General features: G+C 43.0%; 1 protein-coding gene across 8 annotated transcripts in view; it reads left to right on the top strand.

The window, feature by feature from the left end:
• The first annotated feature begins 795 nt into the window (after positions 1-795).
• LOC121582377 (E3 ubiquitin-protein ligase RNF34-like) overlaps positions 796-27,826 on the top strand; it is a 49,959-nt gene continuing 22,928 nt past the window's right edge. For 2 of the 8 annotated variants that reach the window (XM_045225164.1, XM_045225168.1), the window contains exons 1-5: positions 796-900; positions 1,107-1,142; positions 13,706-13,738; positions 23,950-24,168; positions 25,601-26,053. In XM_045225164.1, the coding sequence (XP_045081099.1) occupies positions 1,134-1,142; positions 13,706-13,738; positions 23,950-24,168; positions 25,601-26,053 (714 nt within the window). In that variant the 5' untranslated portion in view covers positions 796-900; positions 1,107-1,133. Of the gene's footprint in view, positions 906-1,106; positions 1,143-13,705; positions 13,739-23,925; positions 24,169-25,600; positions 26,054-27,826 lie in introns of all 8 variants that reach the window. The other 6 variants (XM_045225165.1, XM_045225169.1, XM_045225171.1 and 3 more) reach the window with 6 other exon arrangements.

Raw genomic sequence — 27,826 nt, forward strand, 5'->3', positions numbered from 1 at the left:
CAGACGCTCTTATCCAGAGCGATTTACAGTTAGTGAGTGCATACATTTTCATACTGGCCCCCCGTGGGAAACAAACCCACAACCCTGGAATTGCAAGCGCCATGCTCCAACTGAGCTACAGGGGACTACACTTGTTTCCCTCCCACCTTGAAGTTTGTAGAGCCAGATGCATAGCCTCATATTTCTTTGATATTGGTTTTAGAGATTAGGTGATCTGATTATGTGTTTTGTGAAATAATACTTATTCAAGCCATCAGATGAAAATCATGCATAATATAGTAGATACTGTATTTGTTTCCCAAATAAGTATGTTTTGTGTATGCATTACTGATAATCATAGGCTAATCAAATGACCATTCAGAGGTACACTAGGCTCTATAATTAGTTCCAGACTTCTAGTGCAGTGAAGTGATGGGCAGAGATGAAGCCACAGGTGTGTTCGATGGCTCTGTGTAAGGCTAAGATTACATCATTGCCTACTGGGCTATAGCTCACCTGTGCACTGTGCACTAATTTCATTTTCACCCCTAAACATGTTTCAACATAATCAAGTTAACATCTTAATAAAACATCTGAAACAGCATTTCATAAATTCACAATATAAATTAAATATCAATAGTGCACGGCAGGTTGCCCGTATCAAGACATGCGCGTGCCTACGCATAGCTCAGAACGCCCACTATGCGGCAATTGAAAAGGCGATTGGCTGCTAAAGATAACCGTACCTCAGGTTATTTCGTGATTGGTCGAGGGTGACTTTGACATTGCGTTATGCTCATTATGCAAATACACAGAGAGCTTCTGAGAGGGAAGACGTAATGGTGTGATTCCTTGTGTCCTTGCAATGGTCATCGTTCTAATATTACTCGACAAATTCCACAACCGGGTGTCGGAATGAAGGTATGGTAAGCCTATTGCAATGTTATTAAAGTATCTGTGTTATTATATTTTTGCACAACCGGCTTGCATTCTATCTATATTACAACTTTCAATTGGGGTGCGTCGACAAATATTTAAACAAAATATCAATTTCATGTGCAGTCAAACCCATACAATGTTATAAAATTACAATACGTTAATTGTGTTGTTTGTCGTTTGCTTTAAAGGGTTGCAAACTCTGATTATACGGATACATGTATAAGGTGAGTAACAGTAGTGTTTTTACCGGTTGGAATATTTTCTCAGGGTTGAAATATTTATATTGCGTTCTATTTATAATGGCATCCGTACATTATATAATATGATGATGGTCATGAGCGCTTTCTGACCCTAAGTCTGACACTGGTCTTCATCTCACTTGCAGTGGACTGTATCACAGTGTGCGATGTACATTAATTTCCCAGCGTTAATCTGCTATAATGGGATTAGTATACTGCAGTCAATGAGTGCGGGAATATTTTTGAGATTTCTGGACTGTTGATAAATACCCGTTCTTAATTAGCCTTTGGACTCAGTAATCTCTACAAACCACTGACCAGTAGTGCTACAACAGGCGAGAATAATAACAGTGGTGAGGAGGATGGGTGATTATGAAAAATAACCCCCTTGCATTTTTTCAGTGAGAGTATCCAATTTGGGGGAAAGTTATTTACCTAATTTTAATTAACATAGTCTACCCCCTTTTTAAAAGTCCTGCTTCTTGCAACACTGTAGTAATGAGTATCAGAGTATAGAATTTAGAGTAAAGATTTTCAAAATTGAGCAATTATTTCCAATGGCAATGTTTGGCTCCGATCCAACAAATCAATGTTATGTTGTGCAGCAGGCAGTTGTCTTTGAAATTGCAATAGTATCACAAGGCACCTTGCAAAGTAAACATAAGGAGTCTCTTCCCACCCATTGTATAGAGCTGAATACTTTGCAGTGAAGACATACTGTATCTTCCTTGGTTATGCAATGAAGGAACACATTGATATTAGACAAGTGTGAATACAAAGGTTGGCCATGATGGTTCAAAGGCCTATCATAAACAGATGTGTATTATTGCATGTTTGTGTAACATCTATATCTTCAAGTACTCAATATTGGCCTTGTTGTCTCAGTGCAGGTGAAAGGTCATCTGGTCTTCTGTCTGATCATGACAAACCATAATCTGTCCCAGAGAGACGGCTGTGACGTTTTATTGACTAATCTGGTTTATATTTAAAAGGAGCTTTTCAGCTCATGAGAAATGGATGATGATGATAGCTGAAATACGTGCAGAAACACACATTAACCGTTTTTGTTGCAGTCAGTGTATCATGTGTTTTTCAACTAATTAATTAACAACATTGTCAAAAGGATTTTGTTATTCGACACGACTTCTCTTGAGTTCCATTGAATTGTCATGGGGACTTGTTAGAGACAGGTCTGTTGCTCATTGGGGCATATTGTTTTGTTGTGCAAGAGAATTCACTCAGGATAGCTTGACTGGCATGACACAGTTCTGAAGCCAAAATGGATTTGGAACTCTGAGATTACGAGCTATGGTCTGTTGGAATGAAATGTGATACATACTCGGAAAGGTAGCAGCATTGGCCTCATGATGAAATCCCTGAGTGGTTTCCTTCCTCTCCGGCAACTGAGTTAGGAAGGACGCCTGTATCTTTGTAGTGACTGGGTGTATTGATACGCCATCCAAAGTGTAATTAATAACTTCACCATGCTCAAAGGGATATTCAATGTCTGTTTTTTTTTATTTTTACCCATCTACCAATAGGTGCCCTTCTTTGCGAGACATTGGGAAACCGCCCTGGTCTTTGTGGTTGAATCTGTGTTTGAAATTCACTGCTCGACTGAGGGACCTTAAAGATACAGTAATTGTATATATACAGTGCCTTCGGAAAGTATTCAGACCCCTTGACTTTTTCCACATTTTGTTACGTTACAGCCTTATTCTAAAATTGATTAAATATTATGTTTTTCTCAGCAATCTACACACAATACGCCATAATGACAAAGCAAAAACAGTTTTTTTGACATTTTTGCTAATTTATTACAAACAAAAAACAGAAATACCTTATTTTCATAAGTATTCAGACCTTTTGCTATGAGTCTCGAAATTGAGCTCAGGTGCATCCTGTTTCCATTGATCATCCTTGAGATGTTTCTACAACTTGATTGGAGTCCACCTGTGGTAAATTCAATTGATTGGACATGATTTGGAAAGGCACAAACCCCTCTATATAAGGTCCCACAGTTGACAGTGCATGTCAGAGGAAGAACCAAGCCTTGAGGTTGAGACAGGATTGTGTCGAGGCACAGATCTGGGGAAGGATACGAAAAATGTTCTGCAGCATTGAAGGTCCCCAAGAACACAGTGGCCTCCAACATTCTTAAATGGAAGAAGTTTGGAACCACCAAGACTCTTCCTAGAGCCGTCCGCCCGGCCAAACTGTGCAATCGGGGGAGTAGGGCCTTGGTCAGCGAGGTGACCAAGAACCCGATGGTCACTCTGACAGAGCTCTAGAGTTCCTCTGTGGAGATGGGAGAACCTTCCAGAAGGACAACCATCTCTGCAGCACTCCACCAATCAGGCCTTTATGGTAGTGGCCAGACAGAAGCCACTCTTCAGTAAATGGCACATGACAGCCCACTTGGAGTTTGCCAAAAGGCCCCTAAAGACTCTCAGACCATGAGACACAAGATTCTTTGGTCTGATGAAACCAGGATTTAACTATTTGGCCTGAATGCCAAGCGTCACATCTGGAGGGAACGTGGCACCATCCCTACGGTGAAGCATGGTGGTGGCAGCATCATGCTGTGGGGATGTTTTTCAGTAGCAGGGACTGGGAGACTAGTCAGGATCGAGGGAAAGATGAATGGAGCAAAGTACAGCGAGATTCTTGATGAAAACCTGCTCCAGAGTGCTCAGGACCTCAGACTGGGGCGAAGGTTCACCTTCCAACAGGACAACGACCCTAAGCACACAGCCAAAACAACGCAGGAGTGGCTTCGGGACAAGTCTCTGAATGTCCTTGAGTGGCCCAGCCAGAGCCCGGACTTGAACCCGGACTTGAACATCTCTGGAGAGACCTGAAAATAGCTGTGCAGCAACGCTCCCCATCCAACCTGACAGCTTGAGATCATCTGCATAGAAGAATGGGAGAAACTACCCAAATACAGGTGTGCCAAGCTTGTAGCGTCATACCCAAGAAGACTCGATGCTGTAATCGCTGCCAAAGGTGCTTCATCAAAGTACTGAGTAAAGGGTCTGAATACTTACGTAAATGTGATATTTCAGTTTATTTTATTTTATTTTATAGATTAGCATACATTTCTAAAAACCTGTTTTTGCTTTGTCATTATGGGGTATTGTGTGTAGATTGAGGGGGAAAAAATAATTTAATCAATTTCAGTATAAGGCTGTAACTTAACAAAATGTGGAAGAAGTCAAGGGGTCTGAATATTTTCCGAATGCACTGTATATATTTAATCGTAGCAGATTATTACTTTTTTCAGGAGATTGAAGTTGAGTTGGGTCATGGATATACTTGATCAAGATTATCTTACAGATGGTTTCTCCATTAGCGTTAACATGTCTAGATCAGGGGGAATTGGCCATGTATAGACCCATAAACTGAATTGTGTAATAACTTAACAAATATAGTTAATGTCAAAAGGTTTCTTTAGTGTCTTTTGCACAATGGTAGACCTGGTTTATGTGAGTTTTGCTGAATAGTCACAAGGGTTGACCTTGCCACAGGTGTAAAACTGGTTCGTATGGGTATTTGGGCTGAGATATACAGGTGTAGATCTGGGTTTTATTAGTATTGGGACTCAGTCAAAGGTGTAGACCTGGTTTGTACTGGAGCTGAGGTGCAGTTTATGAGTATTCAGGCTTTGCAACATTATATCATAGGAAAACGTAATCCTGGCACATTTTTAGCAAAAAGGTAAAATGTCACAGTATATGATGTTTTTCTTAATACATTGCAGTCAATGGGAAAATATAAGTGTCACAGGGTTTACGTTTTTCCCTCATTCTCCCCCTTCTCTCTCCCTCCACCCCCCTCTATTCTCTTTCCCTCCGTCCACCTCCTCTCATCTCTCTATCCCTCTCTCTCCCGTCCCTCCTTCACCCTCTCCCGCTTTTTCTCCCTTTCCCTCACTCTCCACCTTCTCTCTCTCCCCCTCCTCCCCCTTCTGTGCTCTCTCCCTCCTTCTTTCCCTGCCACTGCCTCCTCTCATCTCCCTCTCGCTCCCTCCTCTCTCCCACCTCTGTCTGTCTGTTGACACTCTCTCTCTCCTCCCTCCTCTCTCTCCCCCTTCGCTCGCTCTCCCTCCCTCCTACCCCTCCATTCTCTCTCCCTCCTTTCCCTCCCTCCCCTCCTCTCATCTCTCTCTCTCTTGTCTCCCCCTACTCTCTTTCCCCATTCCTTCCTTCACCCTCCCCCTCTCTCCCCCTCCCTCACTTTTTCTCTCTCTCCTCCCCCCTACATTCTCTCTGCCTCCTTTTTTCCCTGCCTCTCCCTCCTCTTATCTCTCCCTCCACAATCCCACAGACAGGCCAATAGACAGACAGGCAGGCAGACAGGCAGACAGACAGACAGACAGACACAGACAGTTTCAAGTCAATAAAATAAAATAAATCCAATACCCATAATGCACATCTATGTTTAGTTGACTAATTGGGTTCAAGCACAGGTGAATACTTTGTAGGTATGTAAATTGGAACTGAAGTACAGGCATAGACCTGGTTTGTATGAAAAGTGGGTCTGAAATGCAGGAAAAAAAAGTGAATCTGGCTGGGAAATGTGTTATACCACTCTTTTCTCTATGAAATGATTAACGTATACAGGTCAAAGGTCATAGGACTAAGATATGCAAATAACAAGGTTGGGGTGTGCAGAGAATAGCTGGATATAGGTTACTGTTAGTGACTTGGGGAATACAGGCCTAGGCAAAGTGGGTAACAGGGCTGAGATAGGCAAGTAACAGGGGTGAGGTGTATTGGCAAAGGAACTGGGGTCTATGAGTAATAAATAGGGCATTTAGGGCTAGGATATGGGTGTATCGGTACTTGATTGTATCAGTATTAGGGTATTGACATGTGGGTGTTAGGGTTAGGGCATGTGGGTAACAGAGCTGGGGTGTGTGGGTAATTGGGTTTAGGTGTGTGGGTAAGTGGACTGAGGTACACTACATGACCAAAGTATGTGGACACCTGCTGTTGAACATCTCATTACAAAATCATTGGCATTAATATGGAGTTGGTCACCCCTTTGCTGCTATAACAGCCTCCACTCTTCTGGGAAGGTTTTCCACTAGATGTTGGAACATTGATGCGGGGACTTGCTTCCATTCAGCTACAAGAACATTAGTGAGGTCCTGATGTTTGGCAGTTAGTCCTGGCTCGCAGTCGGCGTTCCAATTCATCCCAAAGGTGTTCGATGGGGTTGAGGTCAGAGCTCTGTGCAGACCAGTCAAGTTCTTCCACCCTGATCTCGACAAACCATTTCTGTATGGACCTCGCTTTGTGCACAGGGGCATTGTCATGCTGAAACAGGAAAGGGCCTTCCCTAAACTGTTGCCTCAGTTGGAAGCACAGAATCGTCTAGAATGTCATTGTATGCTGTAGAGTTAAGATTTCCCTTCACTGGAATTAAAGGGCCTAGCCCGAACCATGAAAAACAGCCCCAGACCATTATTCCACCTCCACCAAACTTTAGAGTTGGCACTATGCATTTGGGCAGGTAACGTTCTCCTGGCATACGCCAAACCCAGATTAGTCCGTCGGACTGCCAGATTGTGAAGCATGATTCAGCACTCCAGAGAACGCGTTTCCAATGCTCCAGAATCCAATGGTGGCGAGCTTTACACCACTCCAGCCAACGCTTGGCATTGCGCGTGGTGATCTTAGGCTTGTGTGCGGCTGCTCAGCCATGGAAACTCATTTCATGAAGCTCTCGACAAACTTATTGTGCTGACGTTGCTTCCAGAGGCAGTTTGGAACTCCGAAGTGAGTGTTTCAACCGAGGACAGACGTTTATTACGCGCTACGTGCTTCAGCACTCGGCAGTCCCGTTCTGTAAGCTTGTGTAGCCTACCACTTTGCGGCTGAGCCGCTGTTGCTCCTAGACGTTTCCACTTCACAATAACAGCACTTACAGTTGACCGGGGCAGCTCTAGCAGGGCAGAAATTTGACGAACTGACTATCCTATGAAGGTGCCACGTTAAAAGTCACTGAGCTCTTCAGTAAGGCCATTTACTGCCAATGTTTGTCTATGGTGATTGCATGGCTGTGTGCTAGGATTTTATACAGCTGTCAGCAACAGGTATGACTGAAATTGCCGAATCCACTAATTTGAAAGGGTGTCCACATACTTTTGTGTATATATAGTGTATATATAGTGTATATACACTGAGTGTACAAAATTATTTGTCGGGGCATGGACTCTACAAGGTGTCGTAAGCTTTCCACAGGGATGCTGGCCCATGTTGACTCCAATGCCCCCAAGTTGGCTGGTTGTCCTTTGGGTGGTGGACCATTCTTGAGACACACGGGAAACTGTTGAGCATGAAAAACCCAGCAGCGCTGCAGTTCTTGACGCAAACCGGGGCGTTGGCTTGGCACCTACTACCATACCCCATTCAAAGGCACTTCTTTTGTCTTGCCCATTCACCCTCTGAATGGCACACATACACAATCCATCTCTCAACTGTCTCAAGGCTTTAAAAAAAATGTTTTACCTGTCTCCTCCACAGGAGGTTGATGGCACCTTAATGGGGAGAACGGGCTCATGGTAATGACTGGAGCGGAGTTAGTGGAATGGTATCAAATACATCAAACACATGGTCTCCAGGTGTTTGATGTCATTCCATTTGTGCCGTTCTGGCCATTATTATGAGCCGTTCTCCCCTCAGCAGTCTCCTGTGGTCTCCTCCCCTCAATCTACACTGATTTAAGTGGATTAACACAAGTGACATCAATAAGGGATCATAGCTTTCACCTAATCAGTCTGTCATGGAAGGAGCAGGTATTCATAATGTTTTGTACACTCAGTGTAGATATTGGGGAATAGGGGTAAATATGTGTTCGTTTTGTCATAGGCATACAAATATTTGTAAAAAACAAACAAATAAAACAATATGGATTACATATTAGGGTTACTAATGGAAGACATTTGCATAGTGGCAGGTCTGGGGAAAAATTGGTTAAAGGTACACATTTATGATGCACAAGAAATGCTACATAATTTCTAAGCTCCATCAGTTATCATTGACATGTTTGAATGCAGTCTTTTAAACAGCAGATATTCATACATTGTGATTTGCTGTGCCTTTCCTGACAAAAACAGCAAGAGATTGATTGAATCAGCTTGATTTTTCTGTCAATCTGACTTCCTAGTGCAGGCTGCCAGCTGACTGCATGCTTCACTACGTGAATGGCATCTCCCCCTGACAATATTCTTCAGAGCGGAAACAGAGATGGAAAGAGAAGAGAGAGAGAGAGGGAGGGAAGAGAGGATAGGTGGCTGGAAGAGTGAGGGCTAGGGACACTAGGGCAGGGTCTGTTGTTGTGGTGTGTCAACAGTAATATCTGTAGTTGAAGAGTTTCATTCCAAAACGCCAGTGGTGTAAGTACTTCAATAATAGTAGTTTTTTGGGGTATCTGTACTTTACTATTAATATTTTTGACTACTTTTACTTCACTACATTTCTAAAGAAAAATTTTACTTTTTACTCCATACATTTTCCCTGCCACCCAAATGTACTCATTACATTTTGAATGGTTTTTGCGACTGCACTTGAAGAAACGTTCAAAGTTCTTGAACTTTTCCGTTTTGACTGGCCTTCATGTCTTAAAGTAATGATGGACTATCCTTTGCTTATTTGAGCTGTTCTTGCCATAATATGGACTTGGTCTTTTACCAAATAGAGCTATCTTCTGTATACCCCCCTACCTTGTCACAACCCAACTGATTGGCTCTAAGAATGAAATAAATTCCACAAATTAACTTTTTAAGAAGGCACACCTGTTAATTGAAATGTATTTCAGGTGACTACCTCATGAAGCTGGTTGAGAGAATGCCAAGAGTGTGCAAAGCTGTCATCAAGGCAAAGCGTGGATATTTGAAGAATCTCAAATATAAAATATATTTTGATTTAACACTTTTTTGCTTACTACATGATTCCATATGTGTTATTTCATAGTTTTGATGTCTTCACTATTATTCTACAATGTAAAAAATAGTAAAAATGAAGCAAAACCCTTGTAGGTGTGTCCAAACTTTTGACTGGTACTGTAAATATATATATATATTTTTTTGCAAAACACTATATATCCGTCTCACTCTCAGATAAATAAGTAGTACTGATAGGTTATACACAGTCAAATGTAACAAATGACTACATTTTGGAAAAAAAACTGTACATCTGTGACATCAATTTAAAAAATCAATCAAGTACAGTATATACAGTAAAATGAGATCTATATGTTAACATTTCCATTAGACATTCTTGTAATTTAGTAGATGCTCTTGTCCATATCGACTTACAGTTAGTGCGTTGATCTTAAGATAGCTAGGTGAGACAACCACATGTCACAATCAAATATACAGGATACGAACGTTCCATTCCAGCTAAAGAATGGATATATAGCGTTTTGCAAAAAACACAACTGAATAAACATCTAAAATCTATGAATAACAAATCTGAGAACAGTAATATTTTACACACACATTAAGGTACCCATAAGCAATCATTTCTAGTGAAAAAACAAATGTGAAGAATTGGTGGATATAGCGTTTTGGAAATAAACTTGTCTGGTCTTTGTTCATTAGGGAATGTCTTACACTGTCATACAGTCTGCCAAAAAGGATGATAGAAGTAAAAGGTCAGAAGCATTTAAATAGCACAATGCTCATCAGCAGGTCCAGCACATCATGAGATTGACTGTTTGCTACACTAACCCCCCCCCCATCAGATATAACTGCCCACCACCAGCCATGTTATAGTAATTCATATTTAATCTTCATGTAGATTAGATATTAATAAGCGCAAAGAAAGTGTAGATATTGGTAGCCGAGTAGTGCACTGTACTGTAACTCTTGTTTGCAGTTATCTCTTGTATGCTTTGGCAGTCTCTCCCTTCAGAGCTTACTGGGTGCTAATTGAGGTGACAGGGGAAAGCTCTGCCTCTGGCACTGCGCCAGATATCAGTGATTTCATGGCCAGACCGCTCTGCCTCATCCTGGTAAATCTAGCAGAAGAGAGGAGGAAGGGTGTAGTAATGGCCCACAGAGTGACTGTCCAAAGGGAGGGGGCGCATCTGAGCCATCGTGGCTCTTTTACATTTACATTTTAAAGTCAAGGGGTGTGAATACTTTCTGAAGGCACTGTAGCATTGACATACAGTGCATTCGGAAAGTGCATTCGGATTTTGTTACGTTACAGCCTTATACTAAAATGGATTAAATTGTTTTTTCCCACTCATCAATCTACACACAATACCCCATCATGACAAAGGGAAAATAGGTTTTTAGAAATATTTGCATATTTATTACAAATAAACTGAAATACCTTATTTACATAAGTATTCAGACCCTTTGCTATGAGACTTGAAATTGAGCTCAGGTGCATCCTGTTTCTATTGATCATCCTTGAGAGGTTTCTACAACTTGATTGGATTCCACCTGTGGTAAATTCAATTGATTGGACATGATTTGGAAAGGCACACACCTGTCTATATAAGGTCCCACAGTTGACAGTGCATGTCAGAGGAAAAACCAAGCAATGAGGTTGAATGAATTGTCCGTAGAGCTCTGAGACAGGATTGTGTCGAGGCATAGATCTGGGGAAGGGTACCAAAAAGTTTCTGCAGCATTGAAGGTCCCCAAGAACACAGTGGCCTCCATCATTCTTAAATGGAAGAAGTTTGGAATCACCAAGACTCTTCCTAGAGCTGGCCGCCCAGCCAAACTGAGCAATCGGGAGAAGGGCCTTGGTCAGGGATGTGACCAAGAACCCGATGGTCACTCTGACAGAGCTCCAGAGTTCCTCTGTGGAGATGGGAGAACCTTCCAGAAGGACAACCATCTCTGCAGCACTCCACCAATCAGGCCTTAATGGTAGAGTGGCCAGATGGAAGCCATTCCTCAGTAAAAGGCACATGACAGCCCACTTGGAGTTTGCCAAAAGGCCCCTAAAGACTCTCAGACCATGAGAAACAAGATTCTCTGGTCTGATGAAACCAAGATTCAAGTCTTTGGCCTGAATGCCACGCGTCACGTCTGGAGGAAACCTGGCACCATCCCTACGTTGAAGCATGGTGGTGGCAGCATCATGCTGTGGGGATGTTTTTCAGTGGCAGGGACTGGGAGATTAGTCAGGATCGAGGGACAGATGAACGGAGCAAAGTACAGAGAGATCCTTGATGAAAACCTGCTCCAGAGCGCTCAGACTGGGGTAAAGGTAAACCTTCCAACAGGACAACGACCCTAAGCACACAGCCAAGACAATGCAGGAGTGGCTTCGGGACAAGTCTCTGAATGTTCTTGAGTGGCCCAGCCAGAGCCCGGACTTGAACCCAATCGAACATCTCTGGAGAGACCTGGAAATAGCTGTGCAGCGACGCTTCCCATCCATGCTGACAGAGATTGAGAGGATCTCAAATCAAATCAAATTGTATTTGCCACATGCGCCGAATACAACAGGTGTAGACATTACAGTGAAATGCTTACTTACAAGCCCTTAACCAACAAAAGTGTTAAGTAAAAAAATGAAAGCAAATAACTAAAGAGCAGCAGTAAAATAAAATAACAGTAGGGAGGGCTATATACAGGGGGGTACCGGTGCAGAGTCAATGTGCGGGGGCACCGGCTGGTCGAGGTAATTGAGGTAATATGTACATGTGGGTAGAGTTAAAGTGACTATGCATAAATAATAAACAGAGTAGCAGCACCGTAAAAAGTGGGGGTGGGGGGGCAGTGCAAATAGTCCGGGTAGCCATGAGTCCTGCTGTTCAGGAGTCTTATAGCTGGGGGTAGAATCTGTTGAGAAGCCTTTTGGACCTAGACTTGGCGCTCCGGTACCGCTTGCCGTGCGGTAGCAGAGAGAACAGTCTATGACTAGGGTGGCTGGAGTCTTTGACAATTTTGAGGGCCTTCCTCTGACACCGCCTGGTATAGAGGTCCTGGATGGCAGGACCTCTGTAGAGAAGAATGGGAGAAACTCCCCAAATACAGGTGTGCCAAGCTTGTAGCGTCGTACCCAAGAAGACTTGAGGCTGTAATTGCTGCCAAAGGTGCTTCAACAAAGTACTGAGTAAAGGGTCTGAGTACTTATGTAAATGTGATATTATTATTTTAAAATATAAATTAGCAAACATTTCTAAAAACCTGTTTTTGCTTTGTCATTATGTGGTACTGTGTGTAAGTTGAGGGGGAAAAAACAATTTAATCAATTTTAGAATAAGGCTGTAACGTAACAAAATGTAGAAAAAGTCAAGGGGTCTAAATACTTTCCGAATGCATTTTATACTGTGCCTTCAGAAAGTATTCACACCCCTTGACTTTTTCCACATGTTTTTGTCACTGGCTTACACACAATACCCCCTACACCCAATGTCAAAGTGGAGTAATGTTTTTAAAAAATTTAACTAATTTAATTAAAAATGAAAAGCAGAAATGTCTTGAGTAGGGCTGTAGCGGTCACGGAATTTCGTCAGCTGGTGATTGTCAAGCAAATAACTGTCGGTCTCACGGTAATTGACCGTTAATTAACATAAACACATTTAGCATCTCCTGGCTTCCACACGTAGCCTAAAAGCCATTTAAAAAAGTATAATAAATCCATGTAATATAGCCTACACCTTCACAATAAATCCATTGTTTATTTTAGACAGGTCAAAGAAGCATGATATGAAGAAAATGTAGTCTATTTCAGAAGAAAAGAATAGCATTCTCTCGAGTTGTCATTATGTTAGGTCCTGATGTGGCTATGCAAAACGGCTGTGGGCTATAGTTCTGGAAGGTGAACCTCCGTCCCAGTCTCAAATCTCTGGAAGACTGAAACCGGTTTCCCTCAAGAATTTCCCTGTATTTAGCGCCATCCATCATTCCTTAAATTCTGACCAGTTTCCAAGTCCCTGCCGATGGAAAAACATCCCCACAGCATGATACTGCCACCACCATGCTTCACTTTGGGGATGGTGTTCTCGGGGTGATGAGAGGTGTTGGGTTTGCGCCAGGCATAGTGTTTTCCTTGATGGCCAAAAAGCTCAATTTTAGTCTCAGCTGACCAGAGTACCTTCTTCCATATGTTTGGGGAGTCTCCCACATGCCTTTTGGCGAACACCAAACGTGTTTGCTTATTTCTTTCTTTAAGCAATGGCTTTTTTCTAGCCACTCTTCCGTAAAGCCCAGCTCTGTGGAGTGTACGGCTTAGTGGTCCTATAGACAGATACTCCAATCTCCGCTGTGGAGCTTTGCAGCTCCTTCTGGCTTATCGTTGGTCTCTTTGTTGCCTCTCTGATTTAATGCCCTCCTTGCCTGGTCTGTGAGTTTTGGTGGGCGGCCCTCTCTTGGCAGGTTTGTTGTGGTGCCATATTCGTTAAATTTTTTAATAATGGATTTAATGGTGCTGCGTGGGATGTTCAAAGTTTCTGATATTTTTTTATAACCCAACCCTGATCTGTACTTCTCCACAACTTTGTCCCTGACCTGTTTGGAGAGCTCCTTTGGTCTTCATGGTGCCACTTGCTCGGTGGTGCCCCTTGCTTAGCGGTGTTGCAGACTCTGGGGCCTTTCAGAACAGGTGTGTGTATATATACTGAGATCATGTGACACTTAAATAAAGTCCACCTGTGTGCAATCTAACTAATTATGTGACTTCTGAAGGTAATTAAATAATAATAATAATATGCCATTTAGCAGACGCTTTTATCCAAAGCGACTTACAGTCATGTGTGCATACATTTCTTTTACGTATGGGTGGTCCTGGGGATCGAACCCACTACCCTGGCATTACAAGTGCCATGCTCTACCAATTGAGCCACAGAGGACCACAATTGGTTGCACCAGATCTTATTTAGGGGCTTCATAACAAAGGGGGTGAACACATTTCCACTTTTCCATTATTTATTTTGTCTAATTTTTTGAAACAAGTTATTTTTTTCATTTCACTTCACCAATTTTGACTATTTTGTGTATGTCCATTACATGAAATCCAAATAAAAATCTATTTAAATTACAGGTTGTAATACAACAAAATAGGAAAAACGCCAAGGGGGGTGAATACTTTTTGCAAGGCACTGTATGTTTAGATTTTCAATACATTGTAAGGCTGCATGATGAGACTCTAATGATGATTTTGAAAAAAGTCGCTTGAAAGGCATGAGCTCTGCTTTGTTTTTTGTGCAGGCTGTACACACTCCAATAGTCTCTCATTCACAATTTGACATGCACTTGATAATGCCTCGAATTTCACGGCGGCATCCCCTTTGTGGCTGTAATGCACCCATGCCTTTTGCGGCCCGGAGTGCTGCATTGTGCCCTTCTCCCTGAGTATGCTGCGCAATCCAAAGCGTCTCTCGTGATCGGATCTTTCTCACAGGCTACAAGTTAAGACGGACACATCGGGGACGCAACTCCGCGCGTCCTTATCCAATTCCGAGGTGCATATTGAAGATATTGGAAGAACTGTCCGCATTTACTTTTCGTCAGCCAACAAGATGAGTAGGCCTAACGAACAGCAAAAGCACTAGCCTCTGTCAATCGACTATCCCCCATAGTGTAAAAGTCGACCTATTCTGTGTGAGAAATAAATATTCCAAACATAGTCTGGGGTAGTTGTGGGATGCGATATAATTAATACAACCACTAGCATCAAAAACCTTTTTTATGCAATGAGACTGACGCAACAGATCAGAAAGTTTTTAGTGCTTAATTTTAAGAAGTTATTTGGCCACTAGTTGTAATACAAACCTTATTAAAACATATAGCCCTATGAGCTAGGCTACATGAGGTGTGCGACTATGATTCGAATAAGTCACAAAAAAAAGGTATTGTTTCTTATGCTGGGCGTCATTCACAAATTATAATATATAATTCACAAGTGATAGGCTAATATTGTCACCCATCAGACTATTCTTGATTTAATCTTGTCTTTACATATACTAAATAATATACAGTGGAGAGAACAAGTATTTGATACACTGCCAATTTTCAGGTTTTCCTACTTACAAAGCATGTAGAGGTCTGTAATTTTTTATCAACAAAAATCCAGAAAATCACATTGTATGATTTTTAAGTAATTAATTTGCATTTTATTGCATAACATAAGTATTTGATACATCAGAAAAGCAGAACTTAATATTTGGTACAGAAACCTTTGTTTGCAATTACAGAGATCATACGTTTCCTGTAGGTCTTGACCAGGTTTGCACACACTGCAGCAGGGATTTTGGCCCACTCCTCCATACAGACCTTCTCCAGATCCTTCAGGTTTCGGGGGGTGTCGCTGGGCAATACGGACTTTCAGCTCCCTCCAAAGATTTTCTATTGGGTTCAGGTCTGGAGACTGGCTAGGCCACTCCAGGACCTTGAGATGCTTCTTACGGAGCCACTCCTTAGTTGCCCTGGCTGTGTGTTTCGGGTCGTTGTCATGCTGGAAGACCCAGCCACGACCCATCTTCAATGCTCTTACTGAGGGAAGGAGGTTGTTGGCCAAGATCTCGCGATACATGGCCCCATCCATCCTCCCCTCAATACGGTGCAGTCGTCCTGTCCCCTTTGCAGAAAAGCATCCCCAAAGAATGATGTTTCCACCTCCATGCTTCACGGTTGGGATGGTGTTCTTGGGGTTGTACTCATCCTTCTTCTTCCTCCAAACACGGCGAGTGGAGTTTAGACCAAAAAGCTATATTTTTGTCTCATCAGACCACATGACCTTCTCCCATTCCTCCTCTGGATCATCCAGATGGTCATTGGCAAACTTCAGACGGGCCTGGACATGCGCTGGCTTGAGCAGGGGGACCTTGCGTGCGCTGCAGGATTTTAATCCATGACGGCGTAGTGTGTTACTAATGGTTTTCTTTTTCTAATGGTTTCTTTGAGACTGTGGTCCCAGCTCTCTTCAGGTCATTGACCAGGTCCTGCCGTGTAGTTCTGGGCTGATCCCTCACCTTCCTCATGATCATTGATGCCCCACGAGGTGAGATCTTGCATGGAGCCCCAGACCGAGGGTGATTGACCGTCATCTTGAACTTCTTCCATTTTCTAATAATTGCGCCAACAGTTGTTGCCTTCTCACCAAGCTGCTTGCCTATTGTCCTGTAGCCCATCCCAGCCTTGTGCAGGTCTACAATTTTATCCCTGATGTCCTTACACAGCTCTCTGGTCTTGGCCATTGTGGAGAGGTTGGAGTCTGTTTGATTGAGTGTGTGGACAGGTGTCTTTTTTATACAGGTAACGAGTTCAAACAGGTGCAGTTAATACAGGTAATGAGTGGAAAACAGGAGGGCTTCTTAAAGAAAAACTAACAGGTCTGTGAGAGCTGGAATTCTTACTGGTTGGTAGGTGATCAAATACTTATGTCATGCAATAAAATGCACATTAATTACTTTAAAATCATACAATGTGATATTCTGGAATTTTGTTTTAGATTCCGTCTCTCACAGTTGAAGTGTACCTATGATAAAAATTACAGACCTCTACATGCTTTGTAAGTAGGAAAACCTGCAAAATCGGCAGTGTATCAAATACTTGTTCTCCCCACTGTATGTAAGAATGCTGTTCATTGACTATAGCTCAGCATTCAACACCATAGTACCCTCCAAGCTCATCATTAAGCTCGAGACCCTGGGTCTGAACCCCGCCCTGTGCAACTGGGTCCTGGACTTCCTGACGGGCCGCCCCCAGGTGGTGAAGGTAGGAAACAACATCTCCACTTCGCTGATCCTCAACACTGGGGCCCCACATGTGTGCGTGCTCAGCCCCCTCCTGTACTCCCTGTTCACCCATGACTGCGTGGCCAAGCACGCCTCCAACTCAATCATCAAGTTTGCAAATGACACAACAGTAGTAGGCTTGATTACCAACAATGACGAGACCGCCTACAGGGAGGAGATGAGGGCTCTGGGAGTGTGGTGCCAGGAAAATAACCTCTCACTCAACGTCAACAAAACAAAGGAGATGATCGTGGACTTCAAGAAACAGCAGAGGGTGCACCCCCCTATCCACATCGACGGGACCGCAGTGGAGAAGGTGGAAAGCTTCAAGTTCCTTGGTGTACACATCACCGACAAACTGAAATGGTCCACCCACGCAGACAGTGTGGTGAAGAAGGTGCAACAGAGCCTCTTCAACCTCAGGAGGCTGAAGAAATGTGGCTTATCACCTAAAACCCTCACAAACTTTTACAGATGCACAATTGAGAGCATCCTGTCGGGCTGTATCACCGCCTGGTACGGCAACTGCACCGCCCACAACCGCAGGGCTCTCCAGAGGGTGGTGCGGTCTGCCGAACGCATTACCAGGGGCAAACTACCCGCCCTCCAAGACACAAACAGCACCCGATGTCACAGGAAGGTCAAAAAGATCATCAAGGACATCAACCACCCGAGCTCAAGACCATCAGACTGTTAAATAGCCATCAATAGCACATTAGAGGCTGCTGCTGCCTATTGAAATCACTGGCCACTTTAAGAAATGGAACACTATTCACTTTAATAATGTTTACATATCTTGCACTACTCATCTCATATTTGTATATACTGCATTCTATTCTATAATATTCTTCTGTATCTTAGTCCATGCCGCTCTGTCATTGCTTGTCCATACAGTGGGGGAAAAAGTATTTAGTCAGCCACCAATTGTGCAAGTTCTCCCATTTAAAAAGATGAGAGAGGCCTGTAATTTTCATCATAGGTACACGTCAACTATGACAAATAAATTGAGTTTTTTTTTCTCCAGAAAAACGCATTGTAGGATTTTTTATGAATTTATTTGCAAATTATGGTGGAAAATAAGTATTTGGTCACCTACAAACAAGCAAGATTTCTGGCTCTCACAGACCTGTAACTTCTTCTTTAAGAGGCTCCTCTGTCCTCCACTCGTTACCTGTATTAATGGCACCTGTTTGAACTTGTTATCAGTATAAAAGACACCTGTCCACAACCTCAAACAGTCACAAGATCTCACCCCGTGGGGTCAAAAAGATCACAAGAAAGGTGAGCAAAAATCCCAGAACCACACGGGGGGACCTAGTGAATGACCTGCAGAGAGCTGGGACCAAAGTAACAAAGCCTACCATCAGTAACACACTACGCCGCCAGGGACTCAAATCCTGCAGTGCCAGACGTGTCTCCCTGCTTAAGCCAGTACATGTCCAGGCCTGTCGGAAGTTTGATAGAGTGCATTTGGATGATCCAGAAGAGGATTGGGAGAATGTCATATGGTCAGATGAAACCAAAATAGAACATTTTGGTAAAAACTCAACTCTTCGTGTTTGGAGGACATAGAATGCTGAGTTGCATCCAAAGAACACCATACCTACTGTGAAGCATGGGGGTGGAAACATCATGCTTTGGGGCTGTTTTTCTGCAAAGGGACCAGGACGACTGATCCGTGTAAAGGAAAGAATAAATGGGGCCATGTATCGTGAGATTTTGAGTGAAAACCTCCTTCCATCAGCAAGGGCATTGAAGATGAAACGTGGCTGGGTCTTTCAGCATGACAATGATCCCAAACACACCGCCCAGGCAACGAAGGAGTGGCTTCGTAAGAAGCATTTCAAGGTCCTGGAGTGGCCTAGCCAGTCTCCAGATCTCAACCCCATAGAAAATCTTTGGAGGGAGTTGAAAGTCCGTGTTGCCCAGCGACAGCCCCAAAACATCACTGCTCTAGAGGAGATCTGCATGGAGGAATGGGCCAAAATACCAGCAACAGTGTGTGAAAACCTTGTGAAGACTTACAGAAAACGTTTGACCTGTGTCATTGCCAACAAAGGGTATATAACAAAGTATTGAGAAACTTTTGTTATTGACCAAATACTTATTTTCCACCATAATTTGCAAATAAATTCATAAAAAATCCTACAATGTGATTTTCTGTATATTTTTTTCTCATTTTGTCTGTCATAGTTGACGTGTACCTATGATGAAAATTACAGGCCTCTCTCATCTTTTTAAGTGGGAGAACTTGCACAATTGGTGGCTGACTAAATACTTTTTCCCCCCACTGTATATGTATATATTCTTAAATCCCATTCCTTACTTTTTTTGTGTATTGGGTATATGTTGTGAAATTGTTAGATATTACTGCACTGTCGGAGCACGTCTGGGACCTGTTGGATCGGAGGGTGAGGGCTAGGGCCATTCCCCCCAGAAATGTCCGGGAACTAGTAGGTGCCTTGGTGGATGAGTGGGGTAACATCTCACAGCAAATCTGGTGCAGTCCATGAGGAGGAGATGCAATGCAGTACTTAATGCAGCTGGTGGCCACACCAGATACTGTTTGTTACTTTTGATTTTGACCCCCCCTTTGTTCAGGGACACATTATTCCATTTCTGTTATTCACATGTCTGTGGAACTTGTTCAGTTTATGTCTGTTGTTGAATCTTGTTATGTTCATACAAATATTTACACATGTTAAGTTTGCTGAAAATAAACGCAGTTGACAGTGAGAGGACGTTTCTTTTTTTGCTGAGTTTATGTGCGGCTGGCTTCCGGGTTAAGCGAGTAGTGTGTCAAGAAGCAGTGCGGCTTGGCAGGGTCGTCTTTCGGAGGACGCATGGCTCTCGACCTTTGCCTCTCCCGAGTCTGTACGGGAGTTGCAGCGATGGGACAAGACTGTAACTACCAATTGGGGAGAAAAAAGGGTATAAAAATACATATAATATATAATTTTAAAAACGTTAGTTTAATGGCTGTGATAGGAGAAAACTGAGGATAGATCAACAACATTGTAGTTACTCCACAATACTAACCTAATTGATATAGTGAAAAGAAGGAAGCCTGTACAGAATACAAAATATTCCAAAACATGTATCCTGTTTGCAATAAGGCACTAAAGTACAACGGCAAAGAAATTAACTTATTGTCCTGAATAAAAAGCGTTATGTTTGGGACAAATCCAACACATCACTGAGTACCACTCTTCATATTTTCAAGCATGATGGTGGCTGCATCATGTCATCGGACTAGAGTTTTTTTAGGATAAAAAGAATAGAGCAAGCATAGGCAAAATCCTAGAGGAAAACCTGGTTCAGTCTGCTTTCCAACAGACACTGGAAGACAAATTCTCCTTTCAGCAGGACAATAACCTAAAACACAAGGCCAAATATACACTTGAGTTGCTTACCAAGGCAACATTTAATGTTCCTGAGTGGCCTAGTTACAGTTTTGACTGAAATCGTCTTAAAAGTCTATGGCAAGACTTGAAAATTGGCTGTCTAGCAATGATCAACAACCAACCTGACAGAGCTTGGAAGAATTCTCAAAAGAATAATGTGCAAATATTGTATGATCCAGGTGTGTTAAGCACTTAGAGACTTACCCAGAAAGACTCACAGCTGTAATCGCTGCCAGAGGTGATTCTAACATGTATTGACTCAGGTGTGTGAATACTTACAGTACCAGTCAAAAGTTGGGACACACCTACTCATTCCAGGGTTTTTGCTTTATTTTTACTATTTTCTACATTGTATAATAATAGTGAAGACATCAAAAATATGAAATAACACATGGAATCATGTAGTAACCATAAAAGTGTTAAACAAATCTAAATATATTTTAGATTTGAGATTCTTTAAAGTAGCCACCCTTTGCCTTGATGACAGCTTTGCACACTCTTGGCATTCTCTCAACTAGCTTCATGAGGAATGCTTTTCCAACAGTCTTGAAGGAGTTCCCACATATGCTGAGCACTTGTTGGCTGCTTTTCCTTCACTCTGTGGTCCAACTCATCCCAAACCATCTCAATTGGGTTGAGGTTGGGTGATTGTGGAGGCCAGGTCATCTGATGCAGCACTCCATTACTCTCCTTCTTGGTAAAATAGCCCTTACACAGCCTGGAGGTGTGTTTTGGGTCATTGTCCTGTTGAAAAACAAATGATAGTCCCACTAAGCGCAAACCAGATAGGATGGCGTATCGCTGCAGAATGCTGTGGTAGCCATGCTGGTTAAGTGTGCCTTGAATTCTAAATAAATCACAGACAGTGTCACCAGCAAAACACCATCACACCTCCTCCTCCATGCTTCATGGTGGGAACCACACATGCGGAGATCATCCATTCACCTACTCTGCATCTCACAAAGACATGGCGGTTGGAGAAAATCATCTCTAATTTGGACTCATCAGACCAAAAGACAGATTTCCACCAGTCTAATGTCCATTGCTCGTGTTTCTTGGCCCAAGCAAGTCTCTTCTTCTTATTGGTGTCCTTTAGTAGTGGTTTCTTTGCAGCAATTCGACCATGAAAGGCCTGATTTACGCAGGCTCCTCTGAACAGTTGATGTTGAGATGTGTCTGTTACTTGAACTCTGTGAAGCATTTATTTGGGCTGCAATCTGAGGTGCAGTTAACTTTAATGAACTTATCCTCTGCAGCAGAGGTAAGTCTGGGTCTTCCTTTCCTGTGGCAGTCCTCATGAGAGCCAGTTTCATCATAGCGCTTGATGGTTTGCGACTGCACTTGAAGAAACGTTCAAAGTTCTTGAAATATTCCGGATTGACTGACCTTCATGTCTTAAAGTAATGATGGACTGTCATTTCTCTTTGCTTATTTGAGCTGCTCTTGCCATAATATGGACTTGGTCTTTTACCAAATAGGGCTATCTTCTGTATACCAACCCTACCTTGCCACAACACAACTGATTGGCTCAAACGCATTAAGAAGGAAATAAATTGACTTTTAAGAAGGCACACCTGTTAATTGAAATGCATTCCAGGTGACTACCTCATGAAGCTGGTTGAGAGAATGCCAAGAGTGTGCAAAGCTGTCATCAAGGCAAAGGGTGGCTATTTGAAGAATCTCAAATATAAAATATATTTTGATTTGTTTAACACGTTTTTGCTTACTACATGATTACATATGTGTTATTTCATAGTTTTGATGTCTTCACTATTATTCTACAATGTAGAAAATATAAAAAATAAAGAAAAACCCTGGAATGAGTAGGTGTGTCCAAACTTTTGACTGGTACTGTATGTAAATGAGATTTCTGTATTTCATTTTCAATTAATTTGCTAACTTTTCTTAAAACATGTTTTCACTTTGTCATTATTGGGTATTGTGTGTAGATGGGTGAGATTTTGTAAAATATTTAATCCATTTTCAATTCTGCCTGTAACACAACAAATTATGTAATAAGTCAAGGTGTATGAATACTTTCTGAAGGCAACAAAGCAAAATATTATCAGGAAAATTGTAACTAGAAAGTGAGCTGTGGTCCTTTCTGTTCAGTTTCACAACTAGCTTATTGCTGTAATGTATTTCGGAGAAGACCCTCTCTTTCTCAGTGCAGTCAGTTCCACATATAGCTCCTGGATGATGTAACTGCAAGCTGGTTAAGTAGGCAGGCGAGTGAGGTAAGATCACAGACCACATGGCAGGCCTGAGTATTGTGGCAGGTCATGGCTGAGCAGAGCTTTATTTGTGGACAGCGGCAACCACGGCTCGTAAAATATACACTGTGTTCTCTTCTGAACTCAGACAGAGCCACATACTGTATGCTCATGTCAGCTATTGATTCCCCAGACCGTGGAACAGAAGACACATTCTCTCACTCCCTGCCCCTCCCCCATCCTCTCATCAGTATGCTCCAAGGAGCTGCGCCTGAGATCACACCATCTTGGGTCTCAGGCTCTGGAGTGGACAGTCTTGCTGTCAGTAAACATTGATCAGGCAAACATGTCACATCCACTGTATGGTCCTCCTATGGTCCTTGACCACACTAATATCCCTAAGTGCACCTACTCTACCAGGTCATAAGGCTGTCATAACTGAGAAATTACCCTACTGCTCCCATAGTAACTTTACAAGTCTTTACATAGAGATGTTTTCACCTTACTCTCATCAGGGGATTTTTTTCTGTAGCGTTGTGGTCACTTTCCTGCTGCAATGTTGTTATTCATTAGATAATGGACAGAAACATATTGATTAATCCCAACATCCCCTTCGGACAAGCTCATTATGACAGGCTGTTTGGGTTCTGGTGCTTGACCATTTTCAACCTTCAACCTCAAAGTTCTCATAATAATGTGTTTGCAGCCCACATTCACTGTCTTTTTTTGTGCCTTTCACTCTGTTCCTTCCAGTCTGAGAGACTATTAAGTATTTCCTCTGAAGCTCTATAGGCCGTAACATCCACCTCTGCACCACTGTTCACAGTCCTCTGTTCTGAATACGCCGGCTGCCGTCATGCACAGCTACACATTTTTCAATGTGTTAGGATTCCGGAGACTGTATTATAATGCTTCAATACCTTTTGTAGAGGAACTCAGGAGCTACAAAGGCATGTAGTTCATCGAGGGGAATGGTTGTTGTGCAGCTGAAGATCACACTGAGGCATTGTGGGATTCAGGGACAAATGACGAATAAAGTGAGAAGTCTCTGAGATGCCTTTCCCTTAGTGATGCGACCTGCAACAAAAGTTGTAAAAAAAAAAAGGAAACATTCTCTTACAGGTGAAATTGGGGCACTGTATTGATTGCATTTCAGGCTACTATGATTTCAGTACTGCCTAAGGCATATTGTTTATGAACCTACTGGGATGGATAATAGGACTCTAAACTTGTGTAGCTCAGTTGGTAGAGCATGGCGCTTGCAATGCTAGGGTTGCAACGCCAGGGTTGTGGGTTCGGTTCCCACGGGGGGCCAGTATGAAAATGTATGCACTCACTAACTGTAAGTCGCTCTGGATAAGAGCGTCTGCTAAATGACTAAAATGTAAAATGTAAACTATGCATTCAAACTTGGAGACATTAGTTTAAAAAGAACAGACGTGCATGCTGTTTGTGTCGTAGGCAGGGGCATCGTCTATGTGGGCGTCATGCTGTGGGCTGCTAAACGAGGTGATGGGCACAGGGACGGTGCGCGGGCAGCAGACCGGGTTCGGGGCCGGGGCGGGGCCCTTCCGCTTTGCCCCCAGCGCCGGGTACTCCACCTACCCCCCCACCAGCTCAGGGAGCGCAGGCCAGCTCTGCAAGGCCTGTGGACTGGCCTTCTCTGTCTTCAGGCGCAAGGTAGGTGGTGTTGAGGATGATGTTTATAGTGTGTAAAACGATGATGATGATGTTGTTTATGATGAGGAAGATGAGGATCTGACAGTGTGATAGAATATTATGCTAATGATGAGGAGGAGGAAGAATGCGTCCCTTAAAAATAAACAAAGAAAACTCTAACTTCCATATGAAGTACTCTATCATAATGGCCACACCAGGGCACCAGCTTAGACTGCAGACAGGTAAATGGCAGAGTGTATCTAGGCATTGTCTGACAGTGTGGCACGCTGGGACAGTGATGGAGGGTTCAGCTTTCTCCGAGCTTCCAGGCTCAGACTGCTCTATCAGCCTGCTCACACCTGTTGCCATGCCGATGGCAGGTTCAGTCCCGGGATATATTATAACCACACGTGTGTGTGTGTGTGTGTGTGTGTGTGTGGCTCAGCTTGATATTTGTGTCATGAAAGGACAGGTTCCGGGGATTAACACTGATGATTGAAGAATGGATCTGTCAGAGCAGTCCGCAGCTCATTTACACACCAATGATATGGAAAAATCTCCATTCAAACTGGCTTTCAGTCGATTTATCTGAATTGGCTCAGTAAACTGAGATAAGCTTGTAAATGTCAGGAATATCTGGGCAATTTTCCATATAGTATTATTTAGATTTTCTGTGCCAAGAAATGGGATAAAGTCATCCTCTGTCCTAGAACATGGTGACATCATAGGGAATGAGTCCTTGTTTTGGAAAGCTGTTGTCTAGCAAATTTGGCAGATCCCTCTCAAAGCTGGGACCGAGAGAATGAAAAACAGCTTCTATCTCAAGGCCATCAGAGTGTTAAATAGCCATCAATAGTACATTAGAGGCTGCTACTGCCTATTGAAATCACTGGCCACTTTAAGAAATTGAACACTAGTCACTTTAATAATGTTTACATATCTTGCACTACTCATCTCATATGTATATACTGTATTCTATTCTATAATATTCTACTGTATCTTAGTCCATGCCGCTCTGTCATTGCTTGTCCAATAATGTATATATTCTTAAATTCCATTCCTTATTAGATTTGTGTGTATTGGGTATATGTTGTGAAATTGTTAGATATTACTGCACTGTCGGAGCTAGAAGCACAAGCATTTCGCTACACCCGCAATAACATCTGCTAAACACATGTATGTGACAAAGAAAATGTGATTTGATTAGTTGTAATTAATAGATTTCCAAAAACAGGAATGTTAAATGACTCCATGATGCCAATAATTAATTAAATCTAGTAATTAATTGATCAGGAGGAATGGACATGACTGTCTGATGGGATCACCTGTCTTCTAAATGTGTGTGGTGACTCTCTCGCTCTCTTTCTCTCTCTCTACTCCCTCTCTCGCTCTCCCCCTCCGCCTTTCTCCCTCCCTCTCTCTCTCTCTCTCTCTCGCTCTCCCTCTCTCTCAGCACATATGCTCGGACTGTAAGAAGAGTTTCTGTGCCCTGTGCTCGGTGCTGCAGGAGAACCTCCGCTGCTGCACCACCTGTCACCTCCTGCGTGGCACGGCCTTCCAGAGACCACAGCTCATGGCGCTGCGCGTTAAAGACCTGCGCCAGTACCTGCTGCTGCGCAACATCCCTACAGACACCTGCAGGGAGAAGGAAGACCTGGTGGACCTGGTGCTCTGCCACCAGGAAGCTGGGGAAAACACCTCAACGCAAGGAGGTGAAGAGGAGGAAGAGGAGGAAGAAGAGGAGGAGGATGCAGACACGGACAGCCTGCACTCCCTCCCCCACTCCCTCCACTCCTCGCCCCCTTCAGCCGCACGACGCTCCGCCTCGGAGCAGTCGGCTCTCTCTGCCTCACAGGGAGACGCTCCTCTCAGCCGGAGTGACAGCTCAGGGACCGCTCACAGCCAGGTATGACTACCCACACACACATAACACACTCATGCATGCACAGTCGCGCACGCACGCGTACACACACACACACAAATTGGTCCCATTCCCTCACATCTGCCAACTTTCGTTACCGTCTTCCCTGCTCTTTTGACATCTGTCCTCCCTGTATCAAAGCTAATTAATGTGAAGCTTGAAGAGGAAATGGCACGGATGTGGGAAACATATTTGTCAGTGTGAAGTAGAGTTGTCACAGCTAAGCATAACAATCAACAACGTGCAAGATGGCGTATTGATATATGTATATGATTTATGCTTTTCACCACTGGGACTGGTAAGTGTGGAAAGCGATCTGTTTGAAGTCAATAAATGGCAAACTGGGCATTCTAGAGTTGGTCAGTAAGGATGTAAAAGAGTTGAAGGCGAGTCTTGCAATGAGTGACGAAAAAGCTGGGATTAATGGAGAAAGATACAAAAAAAGCTAAAAGGGACAGTCACTAAGATAGAAACGGACGTTAAGGAACTTAAAAGGGTGAACAGCTTTCTGAGAGAAGCCTTACCAGACATACAGACTAGATTCTTTCTTACAGCGCTTCAAATCCCACTCGATGCTGTCGATAAAATCCAACTCGAACGTGTACACCGTTTCGGACAAAGAGGACAGAGATATGAGCGTCCAATTGTTGCCAAATTTGCTTTCTTTTAGGATAAAGTAATGGTTAAAAGCCTAGGTAAAAGACCTGCTGGCACGAAGATATGCATGAATGATCAGTTCCCGAGGGAGATTGCAGAACGGCACAAAGTTCTGTACCCAATCTTCAAGGAAAATAGATTAAAAGGGAAGCTTGTTGCTCTCGTAGTTATAAACTGTATATTGACAACCAAATGTTCAGCGAAACAAAGACTACTCCATGGCTATTCTGAAAGTTCTAATAGAGGCGTCGAATAATGGAACACCCAATACTAGCCATGGTAGGGATTGTAATAATAAAGCACATTTATAGTATTTATAATATTTTATAAAGGGATAAGACGTTATTACAAGAAAGGATAACAAGCGAAATAATACATCTTCAAATATAATTAATTAGAACACAAGTACTCAATCAACATAGTGGAGATAAAAACATAGCAAACAGAAGACATAGAAGGCACAGTATGTGGGTATGTGTGGATGTATTGTGATGGAAGTAGTGGTGTGCGTTTTTGTGTTTGGAAAAGTGTGGCGTTAAGTGAGTGAGAAAGGAAATGGTTGCATATCCCAGAACCAACGTGTGTCTGTGAGCAGGGGTTGTGAGAGAGAGCTTTCAATTTTGTGCAGATGAGGGATATACATTTTAAAATAAAGTATACATCTAATCTATTATTTTATTGTCCTATCATGATGGAACGGTCCACAACCCAATATCCTAGTCACCCACCTGAGCAACCCATACACCAAAGAGAAGTCCCCATCTGTTTTATGGCCCTGCTGTAAGTTACCTATATGCAGCCAAAACAGAAAGATAAATGCGGTCAGAGACCTACTAGAGCAGCACTGCACCCTCAAGATTCTGAGCCTGCCTGGCAGGGTTGGTCCAACAAAGCCCCCTGATGGGAGAGCATAATATACAAGGAAATTCTCAAAGCTGCTAATGAGAACCTTGACGACCTTGTACCTAGCCGGTGGGGATTCCGGTGGGGTACCCCACCCAGGTAGTGGCAGTGCTGGCAACACTAGCTGCAGTAACCCATGGGGAGGGGGTCACACTCGGACAATCAGAGAGGGGGTTTATCATTGTGGCCCAGGTGGCA

The sequence above is a fragment of the Coregonus clupeaformis genome, chromosome 15 (genome assembly GCF_020615455.1).
Source record: "Coregonus clupeaformis isolate EN_2021a chromosome 15, ASM2061545v1, whole genome shotgun sequence".
In the NCBI taxonomy this organism is placed as follows: Eukaryota; Metazoa; Chordata; class Actinopteri; order Salmoniformes; family Salmonidae; genus Coregonus; species Coregonus clupeaformis.